Genomic DNA, 20,629 nt, shown 5'->3' with positions numbered 1-20,629 from the left:
CGACCCTCGGTTCGGCCCTGTCCCAACGACTGAAAATGACCGCCCCATGCCCCCGCAAATATGGAAACGCCCTCCTATTGGCTGGACGGCTATAGTTGCCATGGAAACACCTCTAGATATATGTTTGTTGACGAAGAGCAAATTTGAGATATGGAAGCTCTTATAACGAGCGATCTAACCGCCAAAACGACATTGTACACGCAGATTGCTTACGGCACATCATACGTTGCGAGCAGTTCGTGAACACTATTCCTTATCACCATGGTAAGTTAGTTTCCTATTCTGTTTTAAATATGATAATTAATTTTTTTTTTCAAAATTAGTGTATCCTGATTTTTCAATAAAAAACCCAATTTATCGCTGAAACAATCTTTTAGCTTTTATCAAGAGTTTTAAACCAGAGCAATCAGCTAATTCAAACTTGCACTTTCCAAGCCTACATTCGAGAAAATTGTGATGAAAATATCTTTAGGAAGAAAATGGCATTTCCCTTATTTTGTCTACTTCTTGTAGTGTGGTATGAAATCTTCACATATCAATATGGTTTCTATGAAACAAGTCAAACAACTGCATTGTTGTTTTTCTTTTGTGCGGGTCACAAAAACGAAAACTATGATTTTATAATGTTGATGATCCCACCCACAAACTCGGAAATATCAAAATTATGAATTATGTAGTCTGTATTTCAGGAAACCTGAATAAAGAATGGGTCAAGTTATACGTTGGCTTCTACTTTGGTCTCCTTCCCGGGTCTCCTTTCCCGCTTACATTTTATTTTGCAGTTTACTTTGTATTCTTTATTGGATAAATAGAAGCAGAGGTCACACAAAATGCAGTTAATGATACATAGATTTATTAAACGGTTACATCGAAGTTATTATTTCCTTTTAATGTCATGAACAATACAAAGCAATCCAAACAATGTGACTGTTATTGGAGCGTTCACTTATCCCATTGTGGAAGACAAATTGGGACTAATTAGACTGGAACAAATTGGATGATAAATCGGGGCAAATCATGAACCATTTAGATGAACGTGAAACCTATGTTTAGGTGCATTTCTGACCATTATGATTATCAAAACATGCAGACATTTCACACCTTCAAGTTCGAAAAAACGAGAGCTGGTATCATCTTCAAGTAATTACTTTTTTTTCATTTGTGTTTATACACGACGTTGTAATACATTGTCTCTATTGATATTATGAGAATTATCAATGGCACATGCATAGGGGCGGAGAAAGGATATATTGTGGGGGGGGGATCTAAAATGGTGACGGATATATTTCATCCTCAATTGAATTATAGGAGTGGATGACCCAGCGTCCCAAACCTCTCATTTATACACTCTTCTTCCTTCCGTCTTTCCTTTTCGCCGTTTTCACTATACGCTAAAAATCATAGGGGGAGGGGTGGTGGTCGCCCGCCCCCCCCGGTGGTCTGAACTGAATAGATCGACGTCCATGATGTTTATAGCTCTAGACACTTTTCTGTACCATGAACTATATCTGCCCCACCCAACATGCCCAAAAGCAATTGACATTATTTTTTTTATCAAGCAACTTGTTGAAGTAAAGTAATCGTCTGATGAATATGTTGAATAATTACATAGTGTATCAGTCCTAAGTCTGCCCAATCTACGAGCCCTTGTAGAATAACAAACAAGCAGAATATTTATGATTTAAAACACATTTCTCATGTTATGTTTGAAAACTCAGACCGATTTATCCTTTGATATCCATTTGTTTTTAGCGTGAATGTATCTCAGTCCACGTCGGCCAAGCCGGAGTCCAGATCGGTAACGCCTGCTGGGAGTTGTACTGCCTTGAGCACGGCATCCAGCCTGATGGTCAGATGCCCTCAGACAAGACCATCGGAGGTGGTGATGACTCATTCAACACCTTCTTCAGTGAGACTGGAGCTGGCAAGCACGTCCCCCGTGCCGTCTTCGTTGATCTCGAGCCGACTGTAGTTGGTAAGAAACAGTTTATCGTGACTTGGGGAAGATTTTTAAAATATTCATCTTGCTTTGATTCCACCTGGAACAAGAATAGGGTATCTATAATTTGGGGTATAGATGTCAATATAATGTACTGCAAGAGTGCAAGTGACAAGTTCTCAACTAACTCGTCAAGACTGAGCCTATAATGTATGATGGATGTAAACTGAACAATAATTAAAGAGTGGTAGACAATGTCTTACAACAAAGGGATACATTTTCTTTGTAATTCTATTTGCAGATGAGGTTCGTACCGGAACCTACCGCCAGCTCTTCCACCCTGAGCAGCTAATTACAGGCAAGGAGGATGCTGCAAACAACTACGCTCGTGGTCACTACACCGTCGGAAAGGAACTGATCGATATTGTCCTCGACAGGATCAGGAAGCTGGCTGACCAGTGCACAGGTCTCCAGGGATTCCTCATCTTCCACAGTTTCGGTGGTGGCACCGGTTCCGGCTTCACCTCCTTGTTGATGGAACGGCTATCCGTCGACTACGGAAAGAAGTCCAAGCTCGAATTCGCCGTCTACCCCGCTCCTCAGATATCAACTGCCGTCGTCGAGCCTTACAACTCAATCCTAACAACTCACACAACTCTAGAGCACTCTGACTGTGCCTTCATGGTCGACAACGAGGCTATCTACGACATCTGCAGACGCAACCTTGACATCGAGCGTCCCACGTACACCAATCTGAACCGTCTCATCGGCCAGATTGTCTCCTCCATCACTGCTTCTCTGAGGTTCGATGGCGCCCTCAACGTCGATCTTACAGAATTCCAGACCAACTTGGTGCCCTATCCACGTATTCACTTCCCCCTTGCCGTCTATGCCCCGGTAATTTCTGCTGAAAAGGCCTACCACGAGCAGCTGACAGTTGCCGAGATCACCAATGCTTGTTTCGAGCCCGCCAACCAGATGGTAAAGTGTGACCCTCGTCACGGCAAGTACATGGCCTGCTGTCTCCTGTACCGTGGTGATGTCGTCCCCAAGGATGTCAACGCCGCCATTGCTACCATCAAGACCAAACGTACCATCCAGTTCGTCGACTGGTGTCCAACTGGCTTCAAGGTCGGTATCAACTACCAGCCACCCACCGTCGTTCCTGGTGGTGATCTTGCCAAGGTTCAGCGTGCCGTCTGCATGTTGAGCAACACCACCGCCATCGCCGAGGCTTGGGCCCGTCTCGACCACAAGTTCGATCTGATGTACGCCAAGCGTGCTTTCGTCCATTGGTACGTCGGAGAAGGTATGGAGGAAGGAGAGTTCTCTGAGGCTCGTGAAGATTTGGCTGCTCTCGAGAAGGACTACGAAGAAGTGGGTGTCGATTCCGTCGATGCAGAAGGAGAAGAGGAAGAAGGTGACGAGTATTAAGCTTTCCTAAGCTCTTCATACCTCTCAGAACATAACCCAGAAATTCCCATCAGAAACAGAACATGTCAACATGTTTTAGAATTGGACGCACACTACAAAAACTCCGGTGCTGATTTAACACCAGTTGGGAAGCTACATATGTCCACACCCAAAGTATTGAAACAACTCCAGTTTCGAGTCAAACCGATACTGTTTTAGTACTAATTGGTGTCGTATAAACACCTTCTGGTGTTAGTCCAAAACGAAACTGCTGTTGTTTAACACTTCTCTGGTGTGGATATTCCGAGCTGGTGTTAAAGCAACACCGTAGTTTTTGCAGTGCAGTTTAGAACTAAAAACAGTAGAAAATCCATAATATGGAACTTTACCATATCGTACGGGAATATCCGGTTCTAAGTTATGAAAACCAATCAAACACTCCTGATAAGGCCCAAAACCGCAGAGGTGAAATACCACCTTATTTGATCATGTCATGGAAAGGGGCGATTCCATGCTAGAAAAATCAGCCATTTTCACAACATATTTCAACATGCTGTCCAAACGAACGAAGAACTTCAATTTGCTTTGTGGTAATATTAAAGTACTATTGGGTAGACATGCAAAAAACTGACAACCAACCAAAATACGTTGTCCATTGGTGAATTAGAGCTAAGAATGTTGCATGTCGTACAGGACAGTTCTGCGTCCCGTACGACACACAACATTTTCACATATAATTTACCCATAACCAAGTTTTTTTGGTGTTGGTTATTAGTTTTTCACGTGACTACCCACTATAGCTTTAGCATTGACAAAAATAATATTTTATTGCGCAAGCATTCGGCTAGGAAACTAGAAATTGTTGTCAAAATGTCCCGTACGACATGTAAGGAATCGCCCAAAGGAAGAACATGGGGTGTGGTAATAGTCCTGCAAGCACATACATGACATAGGAGTAGTATTCGTTCGAGTTTGGTTAATTTTGTCTTGATCTCTGATCTGAATTCAGACAAGGTTCTTGACTCTGTCCTGAATAGTCCCTTATCATTTTCAAAGAGAAAACTCCACACAACCCTTATCAGTAATCTATGATTATGCAATATTATCCGCCATCGTTTGTGCGAGCCCATCCTCCATTTGAAATAAAGAATGAAATATCGACTTCAAAACAAATGAAAGGTCTGACTGGTGGTTTATGATTATCATCCCCTTGTGTTAGCAAAACTGTTACGGAGGAAAGAAATCTATAGATTGGCTAATCGTTTGAAAGATTGGTGAGATTTTTTTTTAATGATGGAAAGCACCTTAGGGAGGTATGCGGCTTCAGTCACACCAAGTAAACTGACTGCAAACCGATCATAATTTTGAATAGCATATTATCGGCCAGTTTGGAGTTGGTTTCGTTGGTGTGACTGTATAGGATGTGAAGAGTATCTTGTTTATTATTGAACGGAGTATATGACGGAATGAAGTTGATGGAATTATAGGTCAATTGTTGGATTGATGGCAAGGATGGAGTGACTGATCAACATTGAAAGTCGCATTACGTGACTGATATAGATTTGAGTGAATGATAGGTTGGTTGGATAATGGTATACTAATCGATTTGGATAAATTGATCGATTTCGTTTTATTTTAAAATGTTTATGACTGAATGAATGGTTGGTATAACGATAGATCGATGCGTGGATTGACTGACAGACATAATTGTCTGAATGACTTTGATTAAAGGACTGATATGTATACAAGTGTATTGATCGATTGATTGACTGATAGATAGGTATGCAGACAGATGGATAGACTGACAGATAGACAGACTTGAATGACCGATTGATAGCCAGGTGGATGGATTGATCGACAGACTGATAGACTTGAATGAGTGATTGAGTGTATACATATAGATTGATCAACTGATTGACAAAGAATTAAGCTTGAATGAAGGATTGATAGATATATACACAGATAGATGGATCGATTGACTCACTGTAAGATGGACTTGAATGACTGACTGACTGCTGATTGAGTGATAGGAATACAGATGGATTGGTCGATTGATTGACTGACAGACAGACTTGAATGATTGATTGATATGCAGACAGGGGGATGGATCGATTGACTGACTGATCGATAGACCGAATTGAATGACTGGATGATTGATTGATTGTAAAAATAAAATATTGATGAAAATGATGTGTTGGTAGACAGACTGGAATGAATAATCGATTTGGTATACTAGCTTTCGGATGGATGAATGGATGGATTCGTTAACGAACAGAAATGAATGATCGATTGTTATAGTTGATGGGGCAGACTTGAACGACTGATTAACCTCAGATAGACTTGAGTGATTCATCCACTGAATGATTTCTATGGCTATGGATGGATTGTTATTGACAGACATACTTTCATGACCGATAGAATGATCAATAGTTGATTGAATGATGGAATGATTTTACTACAGAAAATATAGGCCTGTAATGATTACAGGCCTATATTTTGGGGTTTCGGGCACTCATGTGCACGCTTGGTGCGCGAGTATAGAATATCGTTAAAATAAATGTTCATTTTGGGAAGGGTGGGGGTAATGTCTTCTACCGAAATGTGTTTGGTGATATAACGAAGGGGTTATCTTTTTCAATTAAGAGCAATTGGTAAATGTAAAGGGAGTTAAACTAAATACGCTTTTCCGACTTATGTGAGCTTTGATTTATATCACTTTAATATGCTTTATAAAATAGAACATCACGAAACTATTTCTCTTTTGTTGCTTTAGAGGCGAACATTTATTTTTTTCCTCTATTAGTACCCTCCCTTTAAGTCTACTATTTCTGTCAACGCTGAAGGCAAAAGAAGACGTAGCTCTTTCTGACACCACTTCACTGCCTCAGATAGCAGTACGGCAAACTAGTAAACCCGTCACGCTAACCAGACACCACGTGACCTCGAAACACTGATGACTCATCGGTCTGATGCAGACGACATCTCTTAGGATGATACCCTTCAAAGATTTTCTTGGTCCTCGCAAGTTAAGCTTCGCCAAGCATGTATTCTTATCATCAGAGGTTTCTTGAATTATCATAATAAATTCCATGGCGCCCAATGCGTAGAATACACAGCGCACATTAAAGTCGGGTCATTGGAAGGATGTAAATAGGCCCCAACCATGTAATGCAAACTTCATGCTGCTACCCATGCTATTCTGATTATGCAACCCCCCCCAACTGGCAGGTGGGCTCCTCCGTAACCTTTCGAAATGGAATAATTAGACAAGTAATGGGAGGAGTGAGTCGACTTTGAGGTGGGGTGGAGGAATATCCCTAAATTTTATACATCAAAATATAAGATATACCAGCCCCCGACCCCTCTCCCCATCACGGGGACCATTACTCACCGCCCATTTCATTTTCTAGTACGATCTTGCTATAGGACCATGGCACGATCCCTAGGCACGATAAATGCATATTCGTGACACTTCGGGGTTAAAAGCCTCCAACGTACTCGAATTTCAGACCGAGTTCTTTGCGTTGAATAGTATCTCATTAAATATTATCAGACGGGTGAGATCATGTGTGGCATTGTTATGAATACACAATGTACTACAAAAATACCCCGAATACAATTCAGAATGATGCTTACTTGCAAGTACTCAATCTAGTCTTAGAATTTAGACTTCAATTCAGAAGTTGGTTTTGGTATAAAATTGAAATTGAGAAAAAATACCAATGAACGTTTGACGAACATCTATTGACTATAAAAAATATATTCTGTTTTTTTAAATGTGATTTTAACGAGGTCACATGCAAACAGCTCACCATATATCAAAACCACAAGGGGGGGGGGGTAGAAAGGGGATGACAAGTGCAAAGGAATGACAATATTTTCCACCCGTTTTTCGACAATTTTAACGAATGATTTGCCCCTTTTATAGTACATTTTTTGTGCAGTATAGTTTTTTTTTTTCAAAAAGTACCATTTTTTATCGGGTCAATTCAAATGATTATACATGACATTGGATAAATCAGCAGACATATAATTTCATACACTCATATATTTTTTTTTATATATATTTCATATTCCGTCATTATTAACCAGTAACAAAAGGGCAACCAATGATTTTTTTTACAATAAATGTCATAATCACAATAAAATTAATCGGCGTTTTGCTCGCATAATCTATGATGTCAAATAATGATAACAAAAACCCTATATGTAGATCTATTTCTCTATTAATTTTTGATCGGTTTTCCTTCAGATTTTCATTCATATTTATCTTTTCTCTGTTTTTAAAATAAAATATTTAAACCAATTTGAAGTCAGAAGATGGACTGCCTCCTATACCAAATGGCATGATTGTAAGAGAGTACAAATCATAGTGGTCGCGAGAAACACATAAAACTAAATAAAGAAATCATTTTTTTTTCATGTCAATCCCCTTCTTCATATTTGAAAAGAGTTATATTATTTTCTTCTTTGTTTCATAATATCTTTTGTCGTATTCAGGGGCGGATCCAGCAGTCGCCTGGGGGGGTAGGGGGGATTTTTCACCCATATTTTCTCAGATCGGCAGATCAATGTTGGTTTTTGTTTGTTTCTTTGAAGGGGTAGTCCTAACAGTCACTTCTTAGCAATATAAAAACATATATGTATAATAATCTCATAAGCTCTATTTAAGTAGTGCGAGCTAAACATTTTGAAAAATTCATTTTCTTTTTGTCCTGAAAATTGAACATTCGGGGCAATGTTTGTGATTCTGAACAAGATTCGCATGCAACTACATAATTACGGCGATCGGGAAGCGCGAGTAGATATTTTTTAATTCACGTTCATGTCTGATCGAAAAGGGACCTGCTAAGGACTGTTTGCATTTAGCCATAAATACGATATTTAAATAATTGAATAATGCGAGAGCGAAGTGCGAGCCGAACATATTTGATATTCCGACCTACAAATATGAACATTCCAAGCATTTTTGCAATCATGAACAGGATGAGTATAAAACTAAACAATGCGAGCGCGAAGCGCGAGCGTAAAACCCCGAGAATTAGATCTAAAAGCGGGATACTCTATTCATGTTTTCAAACCATGAAAAGGATGGGTTATTGGGCATGTTCCTACACTAAAAATGCGAGCGCGAAGCGCAAGCAGAAAAAATGATATTCTGACCTAGAACTGGGCAATTCAAGCATATTTTTTAAGAACAAGCTGCGAATCTCAACAAACATATGTGTGCGTAGATTTATAATTAGAATCTGGACATTCTAAATACATTTCTTAAATCATGAAAACCAATAATGCGAGCGCGAAGCGCGAGCTGAAAATATTTGATATTCAGATCTGAAAATGGGTCAATTTAAGCACTAATTCAAGCACTGTGTAGGAAAATTGTGAAGTGGATATAGATCGCACTTAATAAATGATGCGAACGCAAAGCTGTATTATTCGTGCTTTCGGGCATTCTCGATATGAAATGACAAAGAAATGTATATTTATATATATGTTGACCCTAACACACATATATGTTAATTAGTGCGTTATGCTAATTATGCTAATTACAGCTATTACATTGGTTAAAATGAGAAAAAATAATGTCATAAATGAATGCCTCGCCATATAGAAAACCATAGGAATGTTGCATTAACTAAGTACTGGGTACCCGGCAAATATAATGATATCAAGGCAGATGTTTGCGGCTGTTAATTGAAAATCCATCACTGTTTATATTATTAATGAGAGAAGAGCATGAATATTAATGCAGGCCATCATCATAGACCACTGCGACGGTCTATAATTGGCATACCGCTTGATGGTGAGGTTTCCGACGCAGACGCAAAAAGAACGATTTACGCGAAGCCGGGATAAAAGGGGAGATGGGGAAGACTTGATTTCATTTTATTGCTTGACGACTGCACAAAGCTCACTTCGCGACGCTTCGCAGTTCGGTCCCTCAATAACCCAAGATGGTAAGTGGCTTATCATTTTCTTACATTTTCATTATTTTATCTTTAATCATGATATGCAGTATTTCCGGATTTTTCGGGAGAAATAAATTGCAGTTTCGTGGAAATGAAAGCGCATGAAAACCAGCGCCTGCGAGTACTGGTTTATACATGTTAAATGAACAAAGTCTAGAAATGTATTTTGGAATATTCAAAAGAAACATTTCAAATATTTTATTACCTTTGCTTAAGTCTATAGATATCTAAAATAGGAATAAACCCCTTTCCGCTTGATGAGTACTGATATTTTGATATTCATTCAAATTGTACCTATTGTATTTGATGAATGCTATCTCTCAATTTTTTTGACGTTGATGATGGTGGTGGTGATGATGTTGATGATGAAATGATGATAGTGATAATGATGATGCTGCTGCTGATGATAATGATGATGGTAACGATGATGATAATGGTGATGGTGTTGTTGATGATGATGGTGAAGATGATGGTGTTGATGATAATGATGATGATGCTGATGATGATGATAAGGATGATGATTATGGTGATGATGATCATGATCATGATGATGATAATGACGACGACGATGATAATGGGATGAAATGTGTCCGTATGGGGGTATATTGGTGATGATAACAAACTGGTTTATAGCACATCGTAAATGGAATTGAAAGTATGAAAGGTTTTTTTTTAACAGAGTGCACGGGCGAATAAAGGAACAGAGAGAGCGAGAGAGAAAAAAAAACTGCTGGGATGGTGTGGATGTGTGTGTGAGGTGGAGAGAGGGGGGGGGGTGGGGGGGGCTGCAGGGAGAGAGGGATTTGTACATGCAGGCTAAAATACGATATTGAGAATGAAGGAAAGAATGCATACGCTCTTCATGGCGGGAAGGGCGTTGCCCCTTGCGCCGAGAGAATGCGCGCGGCCGGATGCCATGAGTTCGGAAAAGCAGGTGACGTCTTTAAGTTAGTTATTAAACCTCCCGATCCAAATTAATATTTTATCTCATTTTCTTATAAATTAACACCATCGCACACAGAAAAAAATACCGCACGGATAGTGATGTACATAGTATTGTGACGATGTGACATTTTGAATATTCCGTTTCAATTCTGTTCAAATTATCGCAGCACTTCTCAATCACATGTATATGGAAAATTTAGAAGGAAAGATTTATTTTAATTTGAAAGTTATCTGCATTTTTAAATAGCTTTCACATTAAGAGAAACTTACGTTATATCTAAATAGCTTCATAATGGACGTTAGCAGATATAAGTAGAGATGCAATATAACCGAATTGCAGCTTACTCAAAATTCTTATGATTAGTTGATGTTCCCACGTTTCTGTTACCATGGTTACTTAGGAGGAGAGATAGATTAAATGAACTATAAGAGGATATTATGACGTCAAAGGAAATTGGGCGCAACTAATTATCAATGTATTTTTTTCACTTGCTTTAACAACACAGAGAAATGGAAAACTTGTAATTTTTTATTCTTAGCACAATTCCAAGCACGATATTTTTTTCTTGTTTACCTCAATAAAATTGTTCTCTTATTTTGAATTTTTAATTTCTGGATTGTTCTTCGAGAAATAAAAGTAATTATTTCAAGTCGTTGCATTTCAACTGTGCTTCGTACATACATGTCATCAAATGCATCGTTGATTTTTAAAATATTAACAAAATAAAATAATGATTACAATATCTCTTCAATTTCAGTTCTTAACGAATATTAATTTCTTGATTAAATATTTCTCATGTCTGATTCATAGGGCGTTTGCGTGAAACATATGCAACGAATTTTAGGACGTTTCTATTGTGTAATGAATGCCATTAAGGCGAGTGCGTTAATAAAGCTCCATCTTGGAGAATATGAATGGGGGGGGGGGGACAGTGGGAGGGGGGGGTCTCTTGCATGCTGTCAGCATAATTTTAACCTCGCCTCTATAGCACTCAGCGTGTCTCCGTCATAAGAAGTGATTATTCAAATGGCAAATGAAGGAAGGTTCGTTATTCTGGCGCCATTGCCTTTGGCGTGAAGAAGTTGGCGATTGGTAATGTCGCATGTCACATCAGCGAAACCGATTCAATCCCGATCATTGCCGACAAATCCCGATCATTGCCGATGTTTTATATCCAATGACATACTATCGATCGGTTTGGAGTCGGTATCGTTGGTGTGACTATGCATAAGTCTTGACATGAGTCATACGACTGATTATCATTAATGCATCGAGCTTCAATATTCTAACTGACTGCTAGGACGTGACGGACGCATAATGGCCTGATGCAAATGATACTAGCATATGGGGATTTACACATACTCATATTAAAACATTTGCGTATTAGGTGTTACGTAAATTTTGAAGTATTAGGAGATCTAAACGTGATGAATCTCCAGCCGTGGGGGGGGGGGGGGGTCAAGAGGAAGAGGCAGAATATGGCGGAAGGAGAAGATGGAGAGAATATAATGGAGAAGGAAAAGGTGATGATGATGGTGGTGACAAAGGAGGAGAAGAAGAATTAATAATTATACTACTACTACTACTACTACTAATAATAATAATATTACTAATGATAATAATAATTATAATTATAATAATAATGATGGCAATAATAATAATCATTATGAGAAAAATAAGAAAAAGGAGAAAACAAAAAAGAAGAAGAAGATGAAGACGAAGGAGGAGGGGAAGAGGAGGAGGAGGAGAAGAAGAAAAAAAAGAAGAAGGGTCGGAATAAGACGTCAAGGAGAAGGAGGATTGGGAGGATAAGAATAAGAAGGAGAAAGAAGATAGGGTATTTGCAAAACATATGCTGATTTTGGTGTTGTATATAGGGCTGGTATAATTGTGTCTGCATTTTTAAAATCATTTTTAATTCCAAATGAAATGGGTATGGCAACAACGATGGGTATAAATGATAAAGAAGAGAGGGGCGGCGCGGGGATGGGGGTGATAGCCAGCAAAAGAGGACGATTCTCATCAGGCGAGAGAGGAAATACAGTGATTAAAAATCGACCGGATATTGCATTCAAAATCGAGTCCCTAATAGCTTCTGGTTTGTCTTGCATAATTAATTCGTACGATACATACTGTATCCGGCGACGCCAATCAGTACATTTCTATCGTAAATACATGTACGTCCTTTCGAAGATGTATCATAATTAAGCCGACCATATGGGTGCTAAATAATTAGTAATTAAACTGGAAGGCTTATCCAGAAGGGGACAGAATCGCTTGATTGCAAGGGCACTCGTCATGCCCATTCACGAGAATGGAGACGGGTTGTGAAAGGAAAAATTCTGGATCATTGTATATGCGACCTCGCTCGTCATCATCGGGGGCACCCATGGGTCGCGGATGATGATGAGTCACGATGAGTGTGACGATGATCCGGGTATATCGTGGATGCATGGGTGGGTGGGAGATTTGAAGAGATGGCGGAGAGAGAGAGTGAGGGGAGCGGGCGGAACAGCGTTTTTTATGTCCTGAGAATTTTGACTGGTTATGAGAGTAAAAAAAGGGGGGATTAAGATGTCTGATAATAATTATGTATCATATTTTTTTTCTGTAATTCGATTTTCAAATTAAAAATTTGATCTTTATCTTTATTCATGTCCATCTAGATTCATTATACCCATACTTTTTCTTGTGATGGCTGAAAATATGTTTCATTTATTGCTTGGTTGTATTCTTTAAGAGAGTTACCTGATATATTTGGTCTTTGGTATAAATATATATACTTTTTTTTTTTTGGGGGGGGGGTGTCATTCTTTTCAGCCCTATATCTTATTGTGTTGGCTTGTCATGGGAAGATTATTATAATTAGATAGATTGCCTTTATTTTTTTTTTAGCTTGTCATTTTTTCCGGCGAAAATGACATCGTTTCTTTCCAAGGAGAGTCTGTTTACCCTACCCCCAAAAAGGAATGCCACACAATATAAAATAATCTTTCGAACACTTTCATGACCGTCCTCTCGCATTCATGAAATGAATGATTCAACTGAGAACATTCTAATGAGATGGGTAGATTTCTGGTGTGTATGCTGTGAGTCATGTTGAACACGTCCGATTTGGGTCGTATGTTAAAATGGTTTTGTGGCGCTAATCGAGGGATGAATCACGGTCCGAGCGCGTGAGCCAGACGAAATAATGATATTTTTGCCTCGAGACGCAAAACGAATTTTAAACGCAGTAAATGTATTGAAAACACCCGTCAAAAGACAATGCACAGCTCAGTTTCGGAGCTGAGTGACGAATAATTTCAAATGTCGTTTGTCGAGAGCCAGGTCGAAACTGCTGTATTGATTCAATCTATTTGACAATAGATTTTCTATGTTCTTGAAAGCGTTCTGTGTAGCGATGCAAAAACTCCCAAACTGTCACATTTTACACCAAATTCAAACCGACTCCAAGCCGAGTCCAAAACCGACTGACGTTACAGTATTGATCGATCTAGAGTCGGTTTTGTGATTGTGTGACGACGACACACAATTGTCGGATGATTGTTTTTCATTAATAATTCATTCATTCATTGTTTTCAAATGTATTATTATTATTATTCTATTTTATTCAATCTATTGTAATTAATATTTTCCACTGACTTACGATAGCATGTGTAAGACGTATTATGTTATTTCAAAGGTTAAACAATTTATTTGGATGTTTTGTATTTGTTCATTTCATTGATTGGAAATGATCTAAAAGACTTGAATCTGGAATATCATAAATATCAAACGTCTAGAAGAAATATGATTAAGTGCAATAGAGGTAAAATAGGATTTTTGTGACGTCTGCCCCACCCCTAAAAAGAGGGTATTTTAAGCAGGTCTGCGAGGGAGAAAATTGAAGAAAAAATGGAAAGCCTTTATTGGATACATGGTTCGAATAAAATAACCAGACTGATAACGAGCATGACCATGACTGGATGACAGCATAGATTTGTTACTTTCAATATTGTTCAGTAAAAAATGCTAGTGGGGCGCCCCCGGTCACCTGCCTTGCGACAGTCTGCATCCTCCCATTTCCATATTATATTATTAAGTGTCATTTGGTTTCCTAGCTGCATAGGTAACAATGAACCGAGTCGTGATAACGAAACAGTTATTAGATTAACTTTTACTTTATACAGCGACATCAACAAAATGGATTTTTTCTTTTTTTTCGTTCATGTAGCGTGAATGTATCTCAGTCCACGTCGGCCAGGCCGGAGTCCAGATCGGTAATGCCTGCTGGGAGCTGTACTGCCTTGAGCACGGCATCCAGCCCGACGGTCAGATGCCTTCGGACAAGACCTTAGGAGGTGGCGATGACTCCTTCAACACCTTCTTCAGTGAGACTGGAGCTGGCAAGCACGTTCCTCGAGCTGTCTTTGTCGATCTTGAACCAACGGTAGTAGGTGAGTACCAATATGATTCCTTTATGAATCTTCTCAAGAAAATGTAAGGGTGTAGGCTGCGGCGGGAGGGGGGGGGTGCACTGGATGCGCCCTCCCGCTGAGGTAGAGGAGTTCCGACACTGGCAATCAAAAGTAAAACGAAATTTGTGCCCCTTCTTCTGTTTTCAACAAGTGATTTTTGCTGACTTCAGTTCCTCCTTCCCACGATGTGCACCACAGTACCACTTTGGTTCCACCTCCCCCAGGATGTGCACCTCCCAATGCTCAAACCAGCCTACGCCTTGAGATGCACTCCAAAGATTACCTATTTAAGAACTATTGCCTACGCACGAGGTGCAAAACCAAGCCATTGTCTAAAATTCGATGCCGAATGTTTGTACCGTTCTGTTCCCGATTCCCTCTCCCATGTCTCCAGCAAGTGTACAGATGGTTGTTCTTACCTGATTGAACGGTTTGACAATTTACTTTCGAAAATGACTTACGCGTCCCTGCACATGCTTGAATACTAAAAAAAAAAAGTTTGACCGGCGCGAACAGTTAACTTAACCAAGAAATATGGACGTAACAATGCATGATTCGACAATATAACTAAGAACAGTAAGATCACAAAGCTCACCATAATCAATATTCTCCTTTTGTCTTCTCAGATGAGGTCAGAACGGGTTCATACCGCCAGCTCTTTCACCCTGAGCAGCTGATCACCGGCAAGGAGGATGCTGCCAACAACTACGCCCGTGGCCACTACACCATCGGTCGGGAACTCATAGATATTGTCCTTGATCGCATCAGAAAACTGGTGAGAAAATAATTGGAAAGTGAAATGGAAAATCAGATTTACGTTTGGATCTTCTTGAATGCATAAGGATAGATGTGGACAATCAAAGATGACAGACACAGAGGTATTCCGGCACACGAGCTGACGATAGAGCCAACGCTGGCAATAACGGACAGTTTTGGCTGAAATATCTTGAAGACAAAATGACGATCAGAATTTTGCTTTACTTCACCTCCACATTAACTTTTGCTTACCGAATAGATAGATTATGAGATAGATATTCAAAGATTATACCATACTGTGTATGTTTATATTTTTCAGGCTGACCAATGCACGGGTCTTCAGGGATTCCTCATCTTCCACAGTTTCGGCGGCGGTACCGGTTCTGGATTTTCCTCCCTGCTCATGGAGCGTCTCTCCGTCGATTACGGAAAGAAGTCAAAGCTTGAGTTCGCTATCTACCCAGCTCCACAGGTCGCCACTGCTGTCGTCGAGCCATATAATGCCATCCTGACAACCCACACCACCCTCGAGCACTCCGACTGTGCCTTCATGGTTGACAACGAGGCTATCTACGATATCTGCAGACGTAACCTCGACATCGAGCGTCCCACATACACCAACTTGAACCGTCTCATCGGCCAGATTGTCTCCTCTATCACTGCTTCCCTGCGATTCGACGGCGCCCTCAACGTCGATCTTACCGAGTTCCAGACCAACTTGGTGCCATACCCACGTATCCATTTCCCTCTCGCTACCTATGCCCCAGTCATCTCTGCTGAGAAGGCCTACCATGAGCAGCTGACCGTCGCAGAGGTCACCAATGCCTGCTTCGAGCCTGCCAACCAGATGGTTAAATGCGATCCTCGTCATGGCAAATACATGGCTTGCTGTCTTCTTTTCCGTGGTGATGTCGTTCCTAAGGATGTCAACGCCGCCATCGCTAACATCAAGACCAAGCGTACCATCCAGTTCGTTGACTGGTGTCCAACTGGCTTCAAGGTCGGTATCAACTACCAGCCACCCACCGTCGTTCCTGGTGGTGATCTCGCCAAGGTTCAGCGTGCCGTCTGCATGTTGAGCAATACCACCGCCATCGCCGAAGCCTGGGCACGTCTCGACCACAAGTTCGATCTGATGTACGCCAAGCGTGCTTTCGTCCATTGGTACGTCGGAGAGGGTATGGAGGAAGGAGAGTTTTCTGAGGCCCGTGAAGATCTTGCTGCTCTTGAGAAGGATTACGAAGAAGTTGGTGTCGATTCCACAGAAGGAGATGAAGGAGAGGAGGAGCCCGAGGAAGAATATTAGAATTTTTTGTCTATCAATTGAGATTATTTGCTTCAATATTTTGTTTAATCTAGATAAATCATCCATAACAAATATTTAATGAAAATGATATAATCAATAATTTGACAGAGTACCCACTTGAGAACCCATTCAATAATATTTCTTCGAAAGATTTCACCGTATTCAGTATTTAAAAAACACATATAAATTCATTGTTGCCATTTGCAATATACATAATTCTTTATTATAGTCGTTATCCATATCTCAGGAAAATATTATTCACTGCATTTTCTCCCTCTTGAACAGTAATACACCGAAGACATATGACAAAAAAATATTAAAAGCTAGAATCACACCTGCACTATTTTCAGTTCGACACCATAAATCGAATGAGTATGTATATAACAAACACAATCATCTAAGGATATTTTGATATAATAAGAAAGAAATGTAACAGACACCTTGTGAAAAAAAAGGTGAGGCCATTAAACAAAAATGAAATAATTAGTCATTGTAACCCAGTGCAGACTTCAACCAACATTCCAAGGTGTTACGCAATGATTGCAAAGACAGCACACTCTTCTTGCCTGCAAATTATTATTAGTTATATTATTGTTGAGTTATTTTTAAATTATGATATCATTTATTTTACCTTTTCTACTCTTCGAATGTAGCTGTAGAGATGTGAAAAAGGCCAATAAAGATAATGCATTATCAAAACCTAACAGACAATCTTGTTATCCTATAGTTGAACGAATTGAAATTAACGCTGTGGATATTCACACTGTAAGGGTGACCACAGTGTAGATTTATCTTCACATCGTTAATTAGGTAAATTGCCAATTCGTCTATTGCCAACTCGTCCACTCATCACATGGTCTACCTTCATTTCGCTTAATGCCATTACGTCAATAATTATTTCGTCTAACAACCATTTGGTCCAATCATTACTTTGTCTAATCACTAGTACATTTATGACAATTTCTAGTTAACCAGTTGGTTCAATATCCATTTTATTTTCATCAATTTCGACCAATTAACACTCAGTCCAATTAGACAAAATGGTATATGGACTAACAGGCTATTGGACCAACTGGTTATCAGACGAAATGGCTAGTGGACGAAATGGCAATTAGACCATGTAGATAGAGGATGAACTGACGGTAGACCAAGTGATAATAGACGAGTTGGTAATTTGAGAAATTGACACTGGACCAATCGAAAGTAAACCGTTAATTATATAGTTTTAACAGTGTATAACCACATCTCCAAAAAGTCCACTATGTTACACACTGTCTGACACTGTAAACACACTGCCCAACACTGTGAACACACTGACCGACACTGTGAACACACTGTCCAACACTGTGAACACACTGTCTGACACTGTAAACACACTGCCCAACACTGTGAACACACTGGCCGACACTGTGAACACACTGGCCGACACTGTGAACACACTGGCCGACACTGTGAACACACTGGCCGACACCGTGAACACACTGGCCGACACTGTGAACATACTGGCCGACACTGTGAACACACTGTCCGACACTGTGAACACACTGTCCGACACTGTGAACACACTGTCCGACACTGTGAACACATTGTCCTACACTGTGAACACATTATGGTCTGACACTGTGAACACACACGTCTGACAATGGAAACACACTGGCTGACACTACGTGAACACATTATGAGCTGACACTACACTGTGAACACACGTCTGAAAATGGGAACACACTGGCTGACACTCTGAACTCACTGTCTGACACTGTGAACACATTATGGTCCGACACTTTGAACACACACTGGCTGATACTGATAACACATTGTTCGACACTGTGGACACACTCTCCGAAACTGTGAACACAGTGTCTGTCATTGTAAACACACTGTCTGGCACTATGAGCACACTGGCTGACATTGTGAACACACTGTCTGACACTGTGAACACATTATGGTCTGACACTGTGAACACACACTAGCTGACACTGTGAACACACTATCTGACACTGATAATACATTGTCCGACACTGTGGACACACTCTCCAAAAACAAGAAATGTTAACTTAACATTTAAAAGGTTGGAGGAGTGACAACATTTTCTAAATGTTGCATTTACCACTTTAAATGGTTCTACCCAACACTTAAAATGTTGGATTCAGGTTTATACAAGGTTGGATGTAACATTTGGAAATGGTTGTCACTCCTCCAACCTGTCAAATGTTGACTTAACATTCGAATTTTTAGAGTGCACTGTCTGGCACTATGAGCACACTGGCTGACATTGTGAACACACTATCTGACACTGATAACACATTGTCCAACAATGTGAACACACTGTCAGACACTGTGAAAACATTATGGTCTGACACTGTGAACACACACTGGCTGACACTTTGAACACATTGGCTGACACTGTGAACACACTATCTGACACTGATAACACATTGTCCGAAAATGTGAACACACTGTCTGACACTGTGAACACACTGGCCGACACTGTGAACACACTGGCCGACACTGCGAACACACTGTCCGACACTGTGAACACATTGTCCTACACTGTGAACACATTATGGTCTGACACTGTGAACACACACGTCTGACAATGGAAACACACTGGCTGACACTGTGAACACACTGTCTGACACTGTAAACACACTATCTGACAGTGCAAACACACTGTCTGTGAACAAACTGGCTGACCCTGAACACACTGTCTGACACTGTGAACGCACTGGCCGACACTGTGAACACACTTTCTGACACTGTGAACACATTGTTCGACACTGTGGACACACTCTCCGACACTGTGAACACAGTGTCTGACCCTGTAAACACTGTCTGGCACTATTAGCACACTGGCTGACACTGTGAAAACACTATCTGACACTGATAACACATTGTCCGACACTGTGGACACACTCTCCGACACTGTGAACGCTGTGCCTGACACTGTAATCATACTGTCTGGCAATATGAGCACACTGGCTGACACTGTGAACACACTATCTGACACTGATAACACATTGTCCGACACTGTGGACACACTCTCCGACACTGTGAACGCAGTGCCTGACACTGTAATCATATACTGTCTGGTACTATGAACACACTGGCTGACACTGTGAACACACTATTTGACACTGATAACACATTGTCCGACACTGTGGACACACAGTCTCCGACACTGTGAACACATTGTCTGACACTGCAAACACACTGTCTGGCACTATGAACCAACTGGTAGACCCTGAACTCACTTTCGGACACTGTGAACACACTTTCTGACACTGTGAACACACTGTCTGAATCTAGCTGTGAACACACTATCTGAAAATGTGAACATACTGTCTGACACCGTATCACTGTCTGACACAGTTAGCATAACGTCTGACACATGACTGTGAAACACAGCATAGGGTCGATCGAGTACCCATTTGGATTTTGACAAATGATGTGTATGCATAGATACAGTTTGAGAACAAGACTTTTATTTTAAAATTCTTTCCTAACTGGTGAGAGGTAGCAATGTAGGTGGCGACGCCCCCTGATTATTAGAATGCCTAGATCTCTGTATCATACACACTTATTTGTTCACTTCAAAAAGTTGAATCACAGTTTTTATAATCGTTCAACAGATTGCATTTTATTTTATTCCCAAATTTTCGCTTATTTCTTCCTTCACATTCTTTCTTTTCTGTCAATTTTTTTTCCTTTATTTTTTTTTCGTACATCAATATTCTGGGCCGAGAATCATAAATAAATTTCTTAGCCAATTGATTGTACGGCTGATATCTATGATTAATCACTTTGATTATTGTGTGCCCCGGTGTTATGACCAGACGT

The 20,629-nt window shown here is 40.2% G+C and overlaps 2 protein-coding genes across 2 annotated transcripts; both read left to right on the top strand.

The window, feature by feature from the left end:
* The first annotated feature begins 156 nt into the window (after positions 1 to 156).
* LOC121414531 (tubulin alpha-1 chain-like) lies at positions 157 to 3,598 on the top strand. Its single transcript, XM_041607741.1, has 3 exons — positions 157 to 264; positions 1,753 to 1,975; positions 2,241 to 3,598. Exons 1-3 carry the CDS (start codon positions 262 to 264, stop codon positions 3,371 to 3,373), a joined length of 1,359 nt encoding a protein of 452 aa, XP_041463675.1. The 5' UTR covers positions 157 to 261; the 3' UTR covers positions 3,374 to 3,598.
* Positions 3,599 to 9,172: 5,574 nt separating this feature from the next.
* LOC121414530 (tubulin alpha-2/alpha-4 chain-like) lies at positions 9,173 to 17,175 on the top strand. Its single transcript, XM_041607740.1, has 4 exons — positions 9,173 to 9,312; positions 14,487 to 14,709; positions 15,357 to 15,505; positions 15,806 to 17,175. The coding sequence occupies exons 1-4, from the start codon at positions 9,310 to 9,312 to the stop codon at positions 16,790 to 16,792; spliced, it is 1,362 nt and encodes a 453-aa protein (XP_041463674.1). The 5' UTR covers positions 9,173 to 9,309; the 3' UTR covers positions 16,793 to 17,175.
* Positions 17,176 to 20,629: the final 3,454 nt, after the last annotated feature.

The sequence above is a fragment of the Lytechinus variegatus genome, chromosome 4, assembly GCF_018143015.1.
Source record: "Lytechinus variegatus isolate NC3 chromosome 4, Lvar_3.0, whole genome shotgun sequence".
NCBI classification, from domain to species: domain Eukaryota; kingdom Metazoa; phylum Echinodermata; class Echinoidea; order Temnopleuroida; family Toxopneustidae; genus Lytechinus; species Lytechinus variegatus.
This window is presented reverse-complemented; position numbering and strand designations above follow the sequence as displayed.